Source organism: Benincasa hispida, chromosome 2, assembly GCF_027475165.1.
Source record: "Benincasa hispida cultivar pf3 chromosome 2, pf3_genome.v1.1, whole genome shotgun sequence".
NCBI classification, from domain to species: Eukaryota; Viridiplantae; Streptophyta; class Magnoliopsida; order Cucurbitales; family Cucurbitaceae; genus Benincasa; species Benincasa hispida.
Genome location: NC_143479.1, coordinates 12316699 through 12333153, shown reverse-complemented (window position 1 = coordinate 12333153; position 16455 = coordinate 12316699). Strand labels below are relative to the sequence as shown.

The following is a 16455-nucleotide window of genomic DNA, read 5'->3' as shown; positions in this document are numbered from 1 at the left end:
ACATCTTTGAACCACAAACACCTACGGCCATCACATGCTTAAGCGTGTCGTCTGCCTTTGAAGAGCATTGTCGTTTGGGTCATCCGTCTATCTCTGTGTTGAAGAGTCTTCATCCACAACTTCAACATTTGTCTTCTTTAGATTGTGAGTCGTGTCAATTTGCTAAATTTCATCGTTTGAGTTTGTATCCTCGAGTCAATAAACGAGCGAGTGCTCCTTTTGAATTAGTCCATTCTGATGTTTGGGGTCCATGTTCTATTGAGTCCAAAGGAGGGTTTAGGTATTTTGTTACATTTGTCGATGACTATTCTGGTGTTACGTGGTTATATTTAGTGAAAAGTCGTTATGAGTTACCTTCTCATTTTCGTAACTTCCATGCTAAAATTCGAACTCATATTAGTGGTGCTCTTAAAATCCTACGGACCGATAATGCTAAGGAATATTTCTCTCATGCACTCAAGTCTTATTTAGATGCCCATGGCATTCTTCATAAATCTTCTTGTGTCGATACTCCATCTCAAAATGGGATTGCAGAACGAAAGAATCGTCATCTCCTTGAGATAGCCAGACCTTGATGTTTCAGATGCATGTTTCCACAGCTTGTTTCATAATAAATCGCATGCCCTCTTCCATTCCTAAGGGTGAGATACCTTTTCGTACTTTATGCCCCAAGCAACATTTGTTTCCCATTCCACCCAAAATATTTGGTTGTACCTGCTTCGTTCGAGATGTTCAACCTCAGCATACCACCAATCTGGATTCAAAGTCCTTAAAATGTATTTTCCTTGGTTATTCTCGTGTTCAAAAGGGGTATCAGTGTTATTGTCCTAGTCTAAATAAATATTTCGTCTCTCCTGATGTCACGTTTTTTGAACATACCTCATTCATCACCGTCTTTCTCTTCGAATAAGAGTCAAGGGGAGCATAAGGAATTAGAGGATGATTTCCTTGTCTACACAGTTATTTGTCCTTCCGATCCTCTTCCTGATTCATCTCTACCTGTGGCTACCTCTACTCTTTCACCCATCGTTAAGGTCTATACTCGACGACAACCTCCTTCAGTTCCATGCCCTGTACCAGAGACTTCTTCGTCTCCTTCGGTTCCATGCCCTATACCAGAGTCTTCTTCGTCATTGGATCCAGAAACAAGTGATGATCTTCCTATTGCTCTTTGTAAAGGTAAACGTACATGTGCTCATGCTATTTCCTCTTTTGTTTCATATAACCATTTGTCGCCTTCCACATGTTCATTCATTGCATCCTTAAGAGTCTGTATCCATCCCTAAAACTGTTCATGACAATTGTACTTGGGATTTAGTTTCTCTCCCTGCATGAAAGAAGGCTATCGGTTGCAAATGGGTGTTTGCAATTAAAGTCAATCCCGATGGTTCTGTTGCTCGGTTAAAAGCGAGCCTTGTAGCGAAAGGCTACGCACAAACTTATGGTGTTGACTATGCTGATACTTTTTCTCATGTAGCAAAAATGGCATATGTGAGGTTGTTTATTTCATTAGTTCCAATCAATCATTGGCCTTTACATCGGCTTAATATTAAAAATGCATTTCTTCATGATGATCTTCAAGAAGAGGTGTATATGGAGCAACCACTAGGGTTTGTTGCTCAAGGGGAGAATGGAACGATGTGTCGCCTTCGTAAATCTTTGTATGGATTAAAGCAGAGTCTATGGGCTTGGTTTGGTAAATTTAGTCAGGTGATTGAAAGCTTTGGAATACGGAAGAGGACGTCAGATCATTCGGTCTTTTTTAAGAGATCTGAGGGTAGTGTCATCTTGTTAGTCATTTATGTGGATGATATTGTGATTACTGGTGATGATGTTTTAGGTATCCAGTCCCTAAAGACCTTTCTTCATAGTCGATTCTATACAAAAGATTTGGGCATGTTGAAATAATTCTTAGGAATTGAGGTAATAAGAAGCAAGAAAGGAATACTATTATCACAGAGAAAATATGTACTTGACTTGTTGACTGAAATAGGGAAGCTAAAGGCTAAGCCATGTAGTACCCCAATGATGCCCAACTTACAACTCACAAAAGATGGAGAATTGCTAAAAGATCCTGAAAGATATAGGAGGTTAGTGGGAAAACTTAATTACCTTGCAGTGACTCAACCCGACACAGTCTATTCAGTAAGTATTGTGAGTCAGTACATGTCATGCCCTATAGTTGATCCTTGGGTTGCATTGGAACAGATTCTATGTTATCTGAAGGGTGCTCTCAGGCGTAGTTTATTATATAAGGATTATGGTCATACTAATATTGAATGTTTCTCAGGCGCCGATTGGGCAAGATCTAAAGAAAACAGAAGATCAACCTTAGGGTATTGTGTTTCTGTTGGTGGTAATTTAATTTCTTGGAAGAGTAAGAAGCAAAATGTGGTGTCACGTTCAACTGTGGAATCAGAGTATACATCAATGGCACAGTCTGTGTGTGAATTGATTTAGACATATCAACTTCTTGTTGAGCTGGGATTTGAAATCACCACTGACAAAGTTGTGGTGTGATAGTCAAGCAGCACTTCATATTGCGTCTAATCCAGTATTTCATGAAAGGACTAAACATATTGAAGTTCATTGCCAATTTGTACATGAGAAAATTCAACAAGGGTTGGTATCTACAGGATATGTGAAGACTGGAGAACAATTAGGAAATATCTTCACGAAAGCATTGGATGGAACACATATAGATTATCTATGTAATAAGTTGGGTATGATTAATATATATGCTCCAACTTGAGGGATAGTGTTATAGTTCTATTGTTAGAATTTTCCATTATGGTAAATATCTTTGTTATATTATTTTCCTTTTCTATGCTTTCCTTCTTTGGTCACTCTTGTACACTTGTACATATTCATAACTTTAGTGAATGGAATTATGTATTCTAATTCTTTCAAACCTAAGAGTTTTACAATGTTAATTTTATTAACAAAAGCAAAAGTTTCTCGATAATCAATTCCATAGGTTTGAATGAACCCCTTGACAACAAGTCTGGCTTTATACCATTCAATGCTACCGTGAAGATATCTCCTAATTGGCCCAACTCAAAGTGCATTCATTGAGGGGAGACAAATTCTTGACCCCATCCTCATCGCCAATGAAGCCATGGAAAACTATAGATCCAAAAAGAAAAAAGGGTGAAACCTACCGCTTTGACTTAAAAAAGCATTTGATAGAGTGGATTGAGAATTCCTTGAGAAGATGCTTCACGGAAAAAATTTCAATCACAAATGAATCTCTTGGATAATGGGATGCAACTCCAATCCAAAGTTCTCCATTTTCATAAATGGAAGACCAAGAGAAAGAATTTTAGCAACTAGAAGAATTAGGCAAGGGGATCCTCTTTCTCCTTTCTTATTCCATTTTAGTAAGTGAAGTGCTTAGTGTTTAATTACAAGACTGCATGAAAAGACGAAATATGAAGGCTTTATGGTGGGAAAAGAAAAAATCCATGTCTCAATCTTACAATTTGCAAATGACACTTTAATTTTTTGCAAATATGAAGACGAAATGATAGATGATCTTCGGAAAACTCCGGATCTTTTTGAATGGTGCTCCGGCCAAAAAATCAATTAGGAGAAATAAGCCCTATGTGGCATAAATATTGAAAATGACAAGCTGTTTTCAGTGGCTGCTAGATTAAATTGTATACTTGAAGATCTTCCTTTTATGTACCTTGGCCTACCCTTGGGAGGGTACCCAAAGAAGACGGATTTTTGGCAGCCGAATATTGATAAAATACAAGGCAAGCTGGACAAAAGGAGAAGATACAACCTTTCTTGTGGAGGAAGAGCAACCCTTTTGTAAGTTAATACTTTCAAATCTTCCTGCTTGCTATATGGCTTCCCTTTTTATGCCAGGAAAGGTGCTATCTAAGTTGGAGAAAATGATGATGAACTTCTGGAAAGGTCATAAAGGAGGAAAGATTAATCACTTAGCTATGGAAGCTGGTTTCTAAGGTCCAAGAGGATGGAGGGCTTGGTTTGGGAGGCTTAAAAGAAAGGAATCTGTCCTTTCTAGCCAAATGGGGCTGGCGCTTTATGAATGAGGATTCCTCTCTTTGGTGTAAAGTTGTCAAGAGTATCCATGATAAGAGTATGGTTGGCGCACTTCAGGCAAGGTAAGTTGTAGTCTTCGAAGCCTATGGATCAATATCTCAAGGTCATGGCTGAAAGCAGAGGCTTTGGTAGTGTTCAAACTCGGTAATGGCAGCCGAATAGCTTTTTGGTTGGATTCTTGGGCTAACAACATCCCTCTAAAAACCAGATTCCCAAACTTATTTCAAATAGCAGATCCCCAATGGTTCAGTCTTGGACCATTGGGATAATACAACTTCCTCTTAGTCCATTTCCTTTAGAAGACTCTTGAAAGATGAGGAGATTTTAGAATTTCAAGGCTTGTTAAGCATCATAGCCACAAAACAAGTGAAGGACTGCATTGACAAATGATCATGGTCCTTGGAAGAAAATGGCACTTTCACCGTCAAATCACAAGCCACCCATTTTTCCACAGCTTTTCCAATCGATTAACCTTTAAGAAAGGCATTATGGGAATCTAAAAGCCCCCATGAGTCAACATTGTCATATGGATAATGTTATTTGGATCTCTCAACTGTTCAAATGTTTTAAAAAAAAGGCTGCCCTCCCATTATTTATCTCCAAATAGATGTGCACTATATAAAGGAAATTGGGAAGACCTTTAGCACCTTCTTTTTTACTGCTGCTATGCTCAAAATTGCTGGTTTTCGTTACTCAAATTGTTCAATATCAGCTGGGTCTTTGGGAAAATTTTCAGAGACAACGTCTTGCAGATTTTGGTGGGACCAAAACTCAAGAAAGAACAGAAAATCCTGTGGAATAATGCAATAAAGGCAATGCTGACAGATTTATGTTTTGAAAGAAACCAAAGAGTTTTCCATGGCAAGGAAACTCCTTGGTTTTCCAGATTTGAGGCAGCCCGTTTAAATGCATCCATGTGGAGCTCACTCTCCAAGGCTTTTGCAGACTATTCCAGCCAAGAAATTAGCTTGAACTGGCGCACCTTCCTCTCCCTGGAGTTCTAAAGTTGTTGTCTCAGTTGGTTGCTCTTGGAATAAAAGCTGGCTGCTCCTTTCTCAGAGGACAGTAGCTTCTTCCTTTAGTACTGTATTTTGGAATACCCTGTGTAAGTTTCTTGTATTAGTTTTGTGACTTGTTTAAGATCTTACTTGTCTGGGTTGTATTGTACTGAATTAAACTGATCAAGTCTACAGTCTTTTGTTCTTGGAGATGAAGACGGTGCTAAGGGGGTGTCAATCTAGTTGAAATGCCTGGGTGCACCTACTGATCCTAAGTTTTAGTTTTAGTCCTTTTTGTCGTATCCCTTGTACATTGAGCATTAGTCTCTTTCATTATCTTAATGAATAAAGAGGCTCATTTCCTTTTCCAAAAAATATATATATAATATATATACTATCAATGCTACCGTCGGCTTTACACTTTCTAGTGAACACTCATTTGCATCCCACTATTTTCTTATCCTTCGGCAATTCAACTACGTCCCACGTACAATTTTGTTTCAAAGCATTTATCTCTTCTTTCACTACTAATTCCCAATTCCCATCATTTAGGGCCTCCGATAGGAAAGGTAATTTGCAATAGGATATTTGATGCACTTATGGGTACCTTTCCTATGGGCAATTGGGATATCAAACTCTTTGGAGCTTCCACTCCTTGCCCCGAACACCTCCAAATTGATTAGGATTATGATTAGTTTCCTTGGACTATTAATATTAGGATTAGTTTCCTTGATTAATTAGGATTAGGATTAGGATTAGTTTGCTTTCTAATTCCCTATAAACAGAGGAATTGTCTTCTTGTGTCGATAACTTTTGATTCATAATAGATTTTATTACTAGAGATTTCTCTCATTTTTATCTCTTAGGCTACATCAACTATTAGTTGTTGAATCTTTCTGTAATGCTGGTATTACATATATGGATTTCCTTCCATAATTAGTTCCAAGATTGTAGTCAGAATATTTCTCCTTTTTGTATAGCTGCATATATATTCAGCATATTATACCATATCAGTTGCAACAAGAAATTGTAAATCAAAAGCTTTTTCTATGGAAACAAAATATTCCAAGTACAATGAAACAATTCAAAATTGAGGCAACAATCACCTGATCTTTTCCATGTATATCAGCTTTCACAAGCTTCGAATAAAATTCCTTTACAGCCCTACCGTCAGATGCAACACTATCTTCCACGTGAATGAAAGCAACACGAAGTCCCTCATTCCTTGCAACAAGAAAGAGAAGAATATTCATAAACTAGTTCAGGCAATCAAGAATCTTCTATTTGTCTAGGGCTACAAGATAAATGCCATCGAGCTAATACTTCCTCCATGTATAAAAGAAAAACAAAGGGTAACACTGTTAAAATCCAAGAAAAATGAAACGTAATTCATAAGCATTGTGCATACTTCTAAATCTAAGGCCTATTTGGAAACTATTTTCAAAACAATTTTATGTTATTTAGGACAAAATATTTTGGGCAAATTACACTCAAGGTTCTTGAGGTTAAGGTTAGATTTCTATTTGTTTTCCAAAGTTTTAAAAGAAAAACTTTAGTCTCTAAAATCCAAAAAATAGTTCTAAATGGTCCTAGAGAAGAATTGACCATCGGTTTAGTGCTAACTAGATTCTTGTTGATGTGTACAATTTTAAATGGCATTCAAAAGTTAAATAATTTTATACTTAAAATTACTCATTACTTTTTCCCTCTCCTGTGCACCTTACCCTCTGTTTTTTTCTCCAGTCTTCCACTCTCCGTTCCTTCAACCCATGAACATGGATTGACCCATACAACAAAAATATCAGAACTCAAACCCATATATAGTGCAAGTTCGTAATTTTTATAAGCAAACCAAAGGTTTCAAGCCTTGGGAAATTTTATAAAATGGGAATGGGCAGGTGGGTTCCGGTGCCTATCTCTCTTCATTTCCATCACGACCCAAATGTGGGTTTTTTGTCACCGATTAAAATCATTTCCCTGAGGAGCACCCATTTTTCTATTCCCATTTTATTTATTTGGAACCATTCATATAAAGTTAGACAGTGCTATTCGAGAATACCTCAAGTCTGAGAAACGAGTCAGACGAAGTGTGGTAGATTACAATGGAGAGAAGGAAGATGGTGACCTGTCTATCATTTTGGTGACCAAATCGGTTTGAACTTCGAAGAAACAAATGGATTTTAAGGAAGAATAAAAAGTAGAACGATATGGGAGGGAAAGATGATTAGGAAAGTAAAAATTATTACAATTTTCCATGTCACTTTGATGTAGGAAGCTCTATATACTCCTTTTAATTGTAATATTGAAGCTTAGTTTTATATCTTCTTAGTTAATTCATTTTAGACTTCTTGTAACCGGTTGCTCAGGTTGTTCAAACCAGCTGTATCAGCATTTAACCAATTGTAACCGGCTGGTACATGTGTATCTAACTTGCTAAAAGAATTTCCCTCCTTTTTAGAACCTAAACAATTACCTCCCTTATGAAATATCCAATATCATATAGATTTGATACCGGGTAGTACCTTACCAAACTTGCCCCATTATCGTATGAGCCCCAAGGAATATGAAGCATTACACACTCAAATACAGTCTCTTAGAGAAAGGGCACATACAACCTAGACTAAGCCCATGTGCGTGCCAGCTTTACTTGCACCCAAAACAGATGGCTCTTGGCGACTTTGTGTAGACAGGAGGGCAATTAACAAAATCACTATTAAATATAGGTTCCATATCCCACAATTATCGGATTTATTAGACCAATTAGGAGGAGCATCAATCTTTTCTAAAATAGATTTAAGAAGTGAATATCACCAAATAAGGCTAAGACCTGAAGACGAATGGAAAACGACATTTAAAACAAATGAGGGACTTTTCGAATGGTTAGTCATGCCTTTTGGCCTCTCAAATGCTCCAAGCACCTATATGCGCCTAATGAACCAAATCTTGCTCCCTTACTTGAATAAGTTTTCAGTAGTATACTTCGATGATATTTTAATTTACAATAGTAATCACGAAGCACACATTAAACATTTATCTACTATTTTTCGAGTGCTAAAGGAAAATGCTTTGTATATTAACTTAAGAAAATGGTCCTTTTTTTTTTCCAAAATCAGCTATATTTTCTAGGAATCCTAATTTGTTCTAGCAGAGTTGGAGTAGACCCTAGGAAAGTTGAAGCTATTCTAGATTAGCCACAACTTCAATCCGTGAAAGAAATTCAAAGCTTCTTAGGTTTAGCATCATTCTATAGGAGATTTATTAAAAATTTTAGTACCATTGCTAGCCCATTAACTGTGTGTTTAAAAGCCAAAATACCTTTCACTTGGGGTGATGTTCAAACTAATAGCTTCCAAGAACTCAAAAAAGCATCAACTACAACCCCATTCCTAGGATTTCCAGATTTCCTAGAACCATTTAAAGTCTCTGTAGATGCATCTGGCATAGGGATAAGAGCTGTCCTTAGTCAAGATAAACACCCCATCGAGTTTTTTAGTGAAAAACTAAGCGTCTTTAGGAAAAAATGGTCAACCTATGAGCAAGAACTTTGTTCCTTAGTTTGAGCACTAAAACAGTGGGAACATTACCTCCTTGGAAAAGAATTTATTTTATTAACTGACCATTTTTCTTTAAAATTTTTGCAATCTCAAAAATCTATTAGTCGCATGCATGCTAGATGGATACAATTTCTTCAAAGGTTTGACTTTGTCATCAAACACACTCCAAGTAACACTAACAAAGTGGTTGATGCTTTAAGTCGTAAAGGTACACTTCTAACTCTACTTAAAAGAGAAATTATAGCTTTTAATCATATCATTGACTTACACCCTACTGACCCCGATTTCAAGGATATTTGGTATGCTTGTTCTAGTCACCTTCTAGCTAATTATTTTCACATTTGATGGATTTCTTTTCAAAAATGACACTTTATGCATCCCACACACTTCATTAAGAGAATCACTTTTAAAAGTGATGAAAAAAGAAAGAGAAAAGAGGAAAAAGGGCACACACAGATTTAGGTGGAAAACTCTAGTACAGGGAGAAAAAACCACGATATAGGATTTTCTTATTAGAATTGATACACAGGATACAAGGAGACTGCACATATAAATAGAAAATTAAGAAACCCTAGAGTGTTGTAAAAAGACAAAAATACCCCTAGGGTACAAACCCTACTTTCAACACTCCCCCTCAAGTTGGGGCATAGACATCAAAAAGGCCCAACTTGCTAACACAAGAGTCAAAGTTCGGTCTGAGAAGCCCTTTTGTGAGAACATCTGCTATTTGTTGACTAAAAGGAATATAGAGGATACAAACGTTGCCACTGTCAAGTCTCTCATTGATGAAATGTCTATCAATTTCCACATGCTTTAGTCTATCATGCTGCACTGGATTATTTGTGATGCTTATTGCGGCTTTATTAACACAATAGAGCTTCATCGAAAGATCACTATCTTGATCGAGATCAGTTAGGACCTTTTTCAGCCAAATTTCTTCACATATCCCAAGACTCATGACCCTGTATTCTCCCTCGGCACTGCTTCTGGCAACAACTCCTTGTTTCTTACTCCAAGTAACGAGGTTACCCCACAAGAAGGTACAATACCCAGATGTCGACTTTCTGTCTACCACAGAACCTGCTCAATCAACATCCATGTACACCTCGATGCACCGTTTGTCAGATTCTTGAACATCAACCCTTAATCAGGAGGGGTTTTCAAATATCTCAAGATGCGTTCCACTGCTTTCATGTGTTCTTTGTAAGGAGCTTGTATAAACTGAATGACTGACTGCACTGACTGCATACGATATGTCTAGTCTGGTATGAGAAAGGTAGATCAATTTCCAAACAAGCTGCTGATATCTTTCCTTGTTGACCGGAACACTGTTATTTAAGTTACTGAGTTTAGCATTAACTTCCACAGGGGTATCAATTGGTTTACAACCTGTCATACCTGTCTCCTTAAGTAAGTTGAGAGTGTATTTCCGTTGAGAAACTGAAATTTCTTCTTTCGACCGAGCCACTTCCATTGTGAGAAAGTGCCTCAATTTTTCGAGGTCCTTAATCTCAAATTCCTCGGTCATTTTTCTCTTCAGCCTGTCAATTTCTAAAGCATCATCACTTGTTATTACAATGTCATCCACATACACAATAAGAACTGCAGTTTTCCCTGATATTGACCTTTTCGTAAATAGGGTGTGATTAGAATATCCCTGACTGAACCCTTGTGATTTTACAAAGGTAGTGAATCTGCCAAACCAGGCCCTTGGAGACTGTTTCAAACCATACAAGGACTTCCTCAGTTTACAAACTCGATGACTAAACTATTTCTCGAACCTCGGGGGAGGACTCATGTAAACTTCTTCTGATTCTCCATTAAGAAAGACATTCTTCACATCAAACTGGTGGAAAGACCAGTCTTTGTTAAGTGCAACTGAAAGAAGGGCACGAACAATATTTAACTTTGCCACGAGGGAGAAAATCTCAGAATAATCTATTCCGAAGGTCTGAGTAAAGCCTCTGGCAACTAATCTTGCCTTGTACCTGCCAATTGTTCCATCAGGCTTGAATTTAATGGTAAACACTCATTTGCACCTAACTGCCTTGTGTCCCCTTGGAAGAGTAACCCAATCCCAAGTGTTATTTTTCTCAAGAGCCCCCATTTCCTCCATAACTGCAGTTTTCCATTCAGGAATCTCCATCGCTGCATATATATTGCTTGGTATCGTATCTGTGTCCAGGCTTGTAGTAAAGGCCTTTAGTGGGGTAGGCCTCCTTGAAACATTCCAAGGGAGTTTGAAACTTTAAGACACGGGAAGGCATTCGATTTATCAAATGAGCTACTGTTAAAACAGCATCTCCCTATAAGTAGGAAGGAAGGGAAGTCGACAACATAAGGGAGCAAGTGACCTCGACAAGGTGACGGTTTCTTCGTTCTGCTACCCCATTTTGTTGAGGAGTATACACACACGAACTCTGGTGGGCAATCCCCTTCGAGGCTAAGAATTCCCAAAAAGACTTATTGAAAAACTCCCGACTGTTATCACTTTGAAGGATAGCAATTTTTGTGTCAAACTGGGTTTCTACAATAGTATAAAACTATTGAAAAACCGACGAGACCTCAAACTTATCGGTGAGAAGGAAGACCCAAGTTAGCCAGTAGAGGTAGTAACTAGTGAAAGACTCCAAACATCACTATGGAAGAGTGTGAATGGCTTGGAAGATTTATAAGGCTGAGAGCTTAACGAGACAAGAGGTTGTTTAGCCCGAATACACACATCACAAATCAAAGTAGAAATATTAACATTGTGAAATAGATGGGGAAATAAATATTTCATATAATGAAAACTAGGATGTCCGAGACGATAATGCCATAACATATAATCTTTTTCAGAAGTAGAAAAACATGATGAAAGTAAACTAGTCCTATCAGATATCCTAGACGAAGTATCTTCAATAAGGAAATAGAGCCCCTGTCATGTCGGGCAGTGTCAATCGTCGTCCCCGAGTTCAGATCCTGAAAAACAACAGCATCAGGTGAGAAAGTGACCCGACATTTCAAATCTCTGGTAATCTTACTAATAGATAATAGATTATAGGAGATTTTGGGAGCATACAGCACATCTTGTAGAGTTAATCCCTCGAAAAAGGAAAGATGGCCTTTCCCAGCCACAGGAGCGAAAGATCCATCAACAATTCTAATTCTATCATTTCCAGCACTTGGATAGTAAGAAATAAACTAGTCAGAGGAGCCAGTTAAGTGGTCTGTAGCCCCCGAATCTAGGATCCACGACTTGTTACCATTTGTACTAACAAGGTCAAAGGATTAAATTGTACTTGATTGGGCAATCGTGCTCACACCTACAGCACTGGAGTTATTTTGGCTAGTCTCCTGATTTTGAGGCTGAGGACCTCCATTTGCTGATTCACTTGCCAGAGCTCGTCCAGAACCTGACTGATGCCATTTACCATTGGGTGGGCGACCATGCAACTTCCAACACTAGTCTTTGGTGTGCCAGGGCTTCTTGCAGTGTTCACACACCGAGGGAGGCTTGTTGTTCTGTTTGTCATTGACAGGACCTGACGTCTTAAAAGTAGCCGAATCAGTTGACGAAATCAGCATATTATTCATAGCACTAGACCTGTCTTCCTAGAGGTGAATTTTAGTGCAAACTTCCATCAGGGATGGTATTGGACGATGTCCCAGTATTCGGCTACGTATAGCATCGAACTTAGAGTTCAACCCAGCAAGGAAATCATATACACGATCAGCTTCCTTAGACTTGAAGTGTTGGACTCCCATAAGAACAGTCCCAGACCATCTCGCGACATAGGTTCATTTCTTGCCAGAGAAGAGACAACTTGTTAAAGTAAGCTGTAACATCCATTGTTCCCTGCTTGCATTCGTGAACTTGCTTGCGTAAAGTATAGAGTCGGGAAGCATTTTGTTGTTTGGAATACAGCTTCTGAACAACATCTTAAATATCTCGCGTAATGGCAACATATAGTAGAGGTTTATCGATCTGAGGCTCCATATTACCTACTAAAACAGACCGGAGTAAGGAAACCTCCCCCTTCCAAATACATTCTTGGGGGTCACCTAGTCTCGATTTCGGTATTTCACTCATCAAGTATCTGAATTTATGACGACCTTTGAAGGCCATTTTAATAGACTGAGATCATGATAAATAATTGTGACCATTTAATTTTTCCCCAACAATAAAGCCTACAGAATTTCCCATAGCCCCAGAAAATAAATTTGTTGTGGGTAAAGCAGGTATTTCCTGAGTAAATCGATAGATTGGAAGGGAGGTCTGACTGGACATTCGAGGTCGTTCCAAGAGCTTCTCCGAGGGCAGCTAGTTGTTGCTGAACAGATTCATTTTGTTGTTTAATCTGAAGTTGAAGTTGAGTAAATTGATCTTGGATTGTACAGCTTTGACCTCGAGGGTAGTGAGATGATGACTCCCCAACTTCAAACCCTCCAACCATAGGAGACGACTGACCCAGGCTACTGCTCAAATCCGACTGGAACAGAAGGCTACTACTGGTTGGCACTGGGTGGCAGTCGCGGCTTGGATCGACTCCAACAAACCTCGGCTGGTGGTGGGAGTCGTGACTAGGGTCGACTCTAGTAGGGTGGAAGTCTCAGCTTGGATCGGTTGGAACCGGCTGGAAGTGGGCTGCTGTTGCAGCTGAATCCAACTCGCCGGAAGGGTTGCGCTTGTAGCTGCGATTGCCAAAGATCGTTGATCGAAGGGCTGCGCGGTCGAGATCGCGCCAATCTGCTAAGGTGGGGTCGCGCCAATCTGCTGTTGTTGCGCAATGTGGATCGCGTTGATCAGTGCTGCTGGACTCCAACCGTCTGAGGCGTGCTGTGAATACCTGCTTCGGTCGGCTGGTCAAATCTGTGGAGATGCAGAAGAACCGTCTGAAAATACCGTGTTATGGTGTTCTGCATGATAATGGCTATATCGGTACCATTGTTGTCAACTAATGGCAATTGTGACTCTCCTGTTGGGTTTTCCTCAATGGTGGCCAAGGTTTCGTCTCCATGCTCCGATACCATGATGAAAAAAGAAAGAGAAAAGAGGAAAAAGGGCACACACAGATTTATGTGGAAAACCCTAGTACAGGGAGAAAAAAACCACGATATAGAATTTTCTTATTAGAATTGATACAAGGAGACTACACATATAAATAGAAAAGTAGGAAACCCTAGAGTATTGTAAAAAGACAAAAATACCCCTAGGATACAAACCCTATTTTCAACAAAAAGAAGCTCATTCATGTGCGTTAGGTGGACATTTTGGTAGGGATAAGACTCTAAACCTCCTTTCATCTAAATTTTATTGGCCCCAATTGAAAGAAGTTGTCAATTTTGTTAAAAGATGTTTCATATGCCAAATTTCAAAGGGTTCTAGTTCCAACCAAGGACTTTATTCACCATTACCTATCCCAAAAAATATTTGGGAAGATTTATCCATGGATTTTATTCTTGGTCTACCTAGAGCCCAACGTGGTTATGATTCCATTTTAGTAGTTGTTGATAGATTTAGCAAAATGACACATTTTTTAGCTTGTAAAAATATTAATGATTGTTTGAATGTTGCAAATTTATTTTGTAGGGAAATTGTTCGACTGCATGGAATTCCCAAAAGCATAGTTTCAAATAGAGACGTAAAGTTTATGAGCTATTTTTGGAGATCCTTGTGGAAAAAATTCAGCACTATCCTTCTTTTTAGCTCCACAAGTCATCCACAAACAGAGGTCACCAATCGAACACTTGGAAATCTTCTAAGATGCCTAAGTGGAGACAAACCTCACCAAAGGGACCTTCCTCTTGCACAAGCCGAGTTTACCTTCAACAATATGGTGAATCGTTCCACATATTCATTAAGATAATGAAATGAGACAAATGCTCATTGTACAAGAGATACAATAGAAGGAAAGACTTAGGAGAAGAAGGTGCACCCGGGTATCTCAACTAGGTTGACACCCCCTTAGCACTATCATCATCTCCAAGAAGAACGATAAAAATTGTGGACTTAATCAATACAATACAGCCCAGACGTATAAGATCATAAAGCAATACAAATTCAAGAAACTTGAGACTTAAGATAACTTCAATTCAAATAAACAGGGTATTTTAAAATAAAATACTAAAAGAAGAAGCTTCTGTCATCTGAGAAAATTGCAACCAGCCCTAATTCCTAGAAACAACCATCTGAGGCAGCAACATTAGTGCTCCGGGGAGAGGAAAGCGTGCCAATTCCAGCTAATATCTTGGCTGGAGTAGTCCACAAAAGCCTTGGAGAGTGAGCTCCACATGGATGCATTCAAACGAGCTGTCTCAAATCTGGAAAATCAAGGAGTTTCCTTGTCATAGAAAACTCTTTGGTTTCTTTCCAACCATAAATCTGCCAGAACTTCCTCTACTGTATTATTCCACAGATTTGCTGGTTTTTCTTTGAGTTTTGGTCCCACCAAAATCTGGGAAACATTGTCTCTGAATATTCTTCCAAAAACCCAACTAATATTGAACAATTTGTATAGCAAAGGCCAGCAATTTTGAGCATAGCAGCAGTCAGACAGAAGGTGCTGAAGGTCTTCCTAATCTCCTTTATACAGTGCATATCTATTTGGAAATAAATAATGAGAGGGCAGCTTCTTTTGCAAGACATTGGAGCAGTTGAGAGTTCCCCAAATAACATTATCCATATGTTATCCATATGACAATATTGATACGTCGGGGGCTTTTGGACTTCCATAACGCCTTCCCTTAAAGGTTGTTCAATTGGTGAAGCAGTGGAAAGATGGGTGATTAGTGATTTGACGATGAAGGTGTCGTTTGCTTCCAAGGACCATAAACGCTTATCATTGCAATCCTTCACTTTTTCCGTGGCTACGATGCTTAAGCTTTGAAATTCTATAATATCATTAATTTTAAGAGTCTTCTAAAGGAGATGGACCAAGAGAATGTTGCACGATCCCAATGGTCCAAGACCAAACCATCAGGGCTATGTGCTATTTGAAATAAGCTTGGGATGATGTAATCATTCCTAAACATTGCTCTTTTGGCTGTATTTTAATAGGTGGATGATGAGGGGACTAAGGTTGTATCAACCTAGTTGAGTTAGCAGTGTGCCCCCACTGACCAGGTTATTGACTATAGTTGTTATTTCATTTTGAACTATATGAGTTCTATATCTCATTGTATCTTGAGCAATAGTCTCTTTTCATTATATCAATGAAAAGCTTTGTTTCTATTTTTTTAAAAAAAAGATATAATTTAAATGGAGGGTAAACAACATGAAAATAAACCACTCCTAAATATTCTGTTGGTGCAAACCCTGGAACATCAATTCCTCTCCATTAATATTGATTTTTATTTATTGGGCCTTCCTCAAATTTATAATCCCACAAAATGAAAGGACAGAATGTTATGTATTTTTGTTAATAGAAGAAAAGCAAATAATTAATTGTATACCTCTGCAGCAAAAGAGCAATATCAGTAGCCTCTGGAGCTTTTCTCTGCTTTTGTTGCCCATATATTTGACAGGAAACGACATAAGTAAACTTCAAGTCTGCTTGTGCCCTTGATTCTCGAGATAACTCAAAGCCCTGACTTGTGGGAAAGTTCGTTTGAGAATAATCATCTGTTAATTTTAAACAACAACGTGTAAAAAACCATATTCCTCAATTTGGGTACACTAACAAAATACTTTAAAAAGCTAAAATACCCCCAAACGATCTCTTCTCCAAATAACTCTGAAGCATTAAAGCTCTTCTGTAGTACATCATACCACGAACTGTACATGTTCACGAGAATTAAAACAACCAGAAAATATCAAAGCAATTAATTTCAAATGTCTAAGCAAGCATGCA

At 38.4% G+C, this 16455-nt stretch overlaps 1 protein-coding gene across 2 annotated transcripts in view; it reads right to left on the bottom strand.

Annotated features, from left to right (window-relative positions):
• The window catches only part of GSL8 (glucan synthase-like 8), a 75146-nt gene that overhangs the window by 14174 nt on the left and 44517 nt on the right, over positions 1-16455 (bottom strand). For both annotated transcript variants that reach the window (XM_039022919.2, XM_039022921.2), the window contains exons 33-35: positions 16311-16379; positions 16058-16226; positions 6176-6293 (exon numbers count right to left, since the gene is read on the bottom strand). In XM_039022919.2, coding sequence (XP_038878847.1) covers positions 6176-6293; positions 16058-16226; positions 16311-16379 — 356 coding nt within the window. The remainder of the gene's footprint in view (positions 1-6175; positions 6294-16057; positions 16227-16310; positions 16380-16455) is intronic.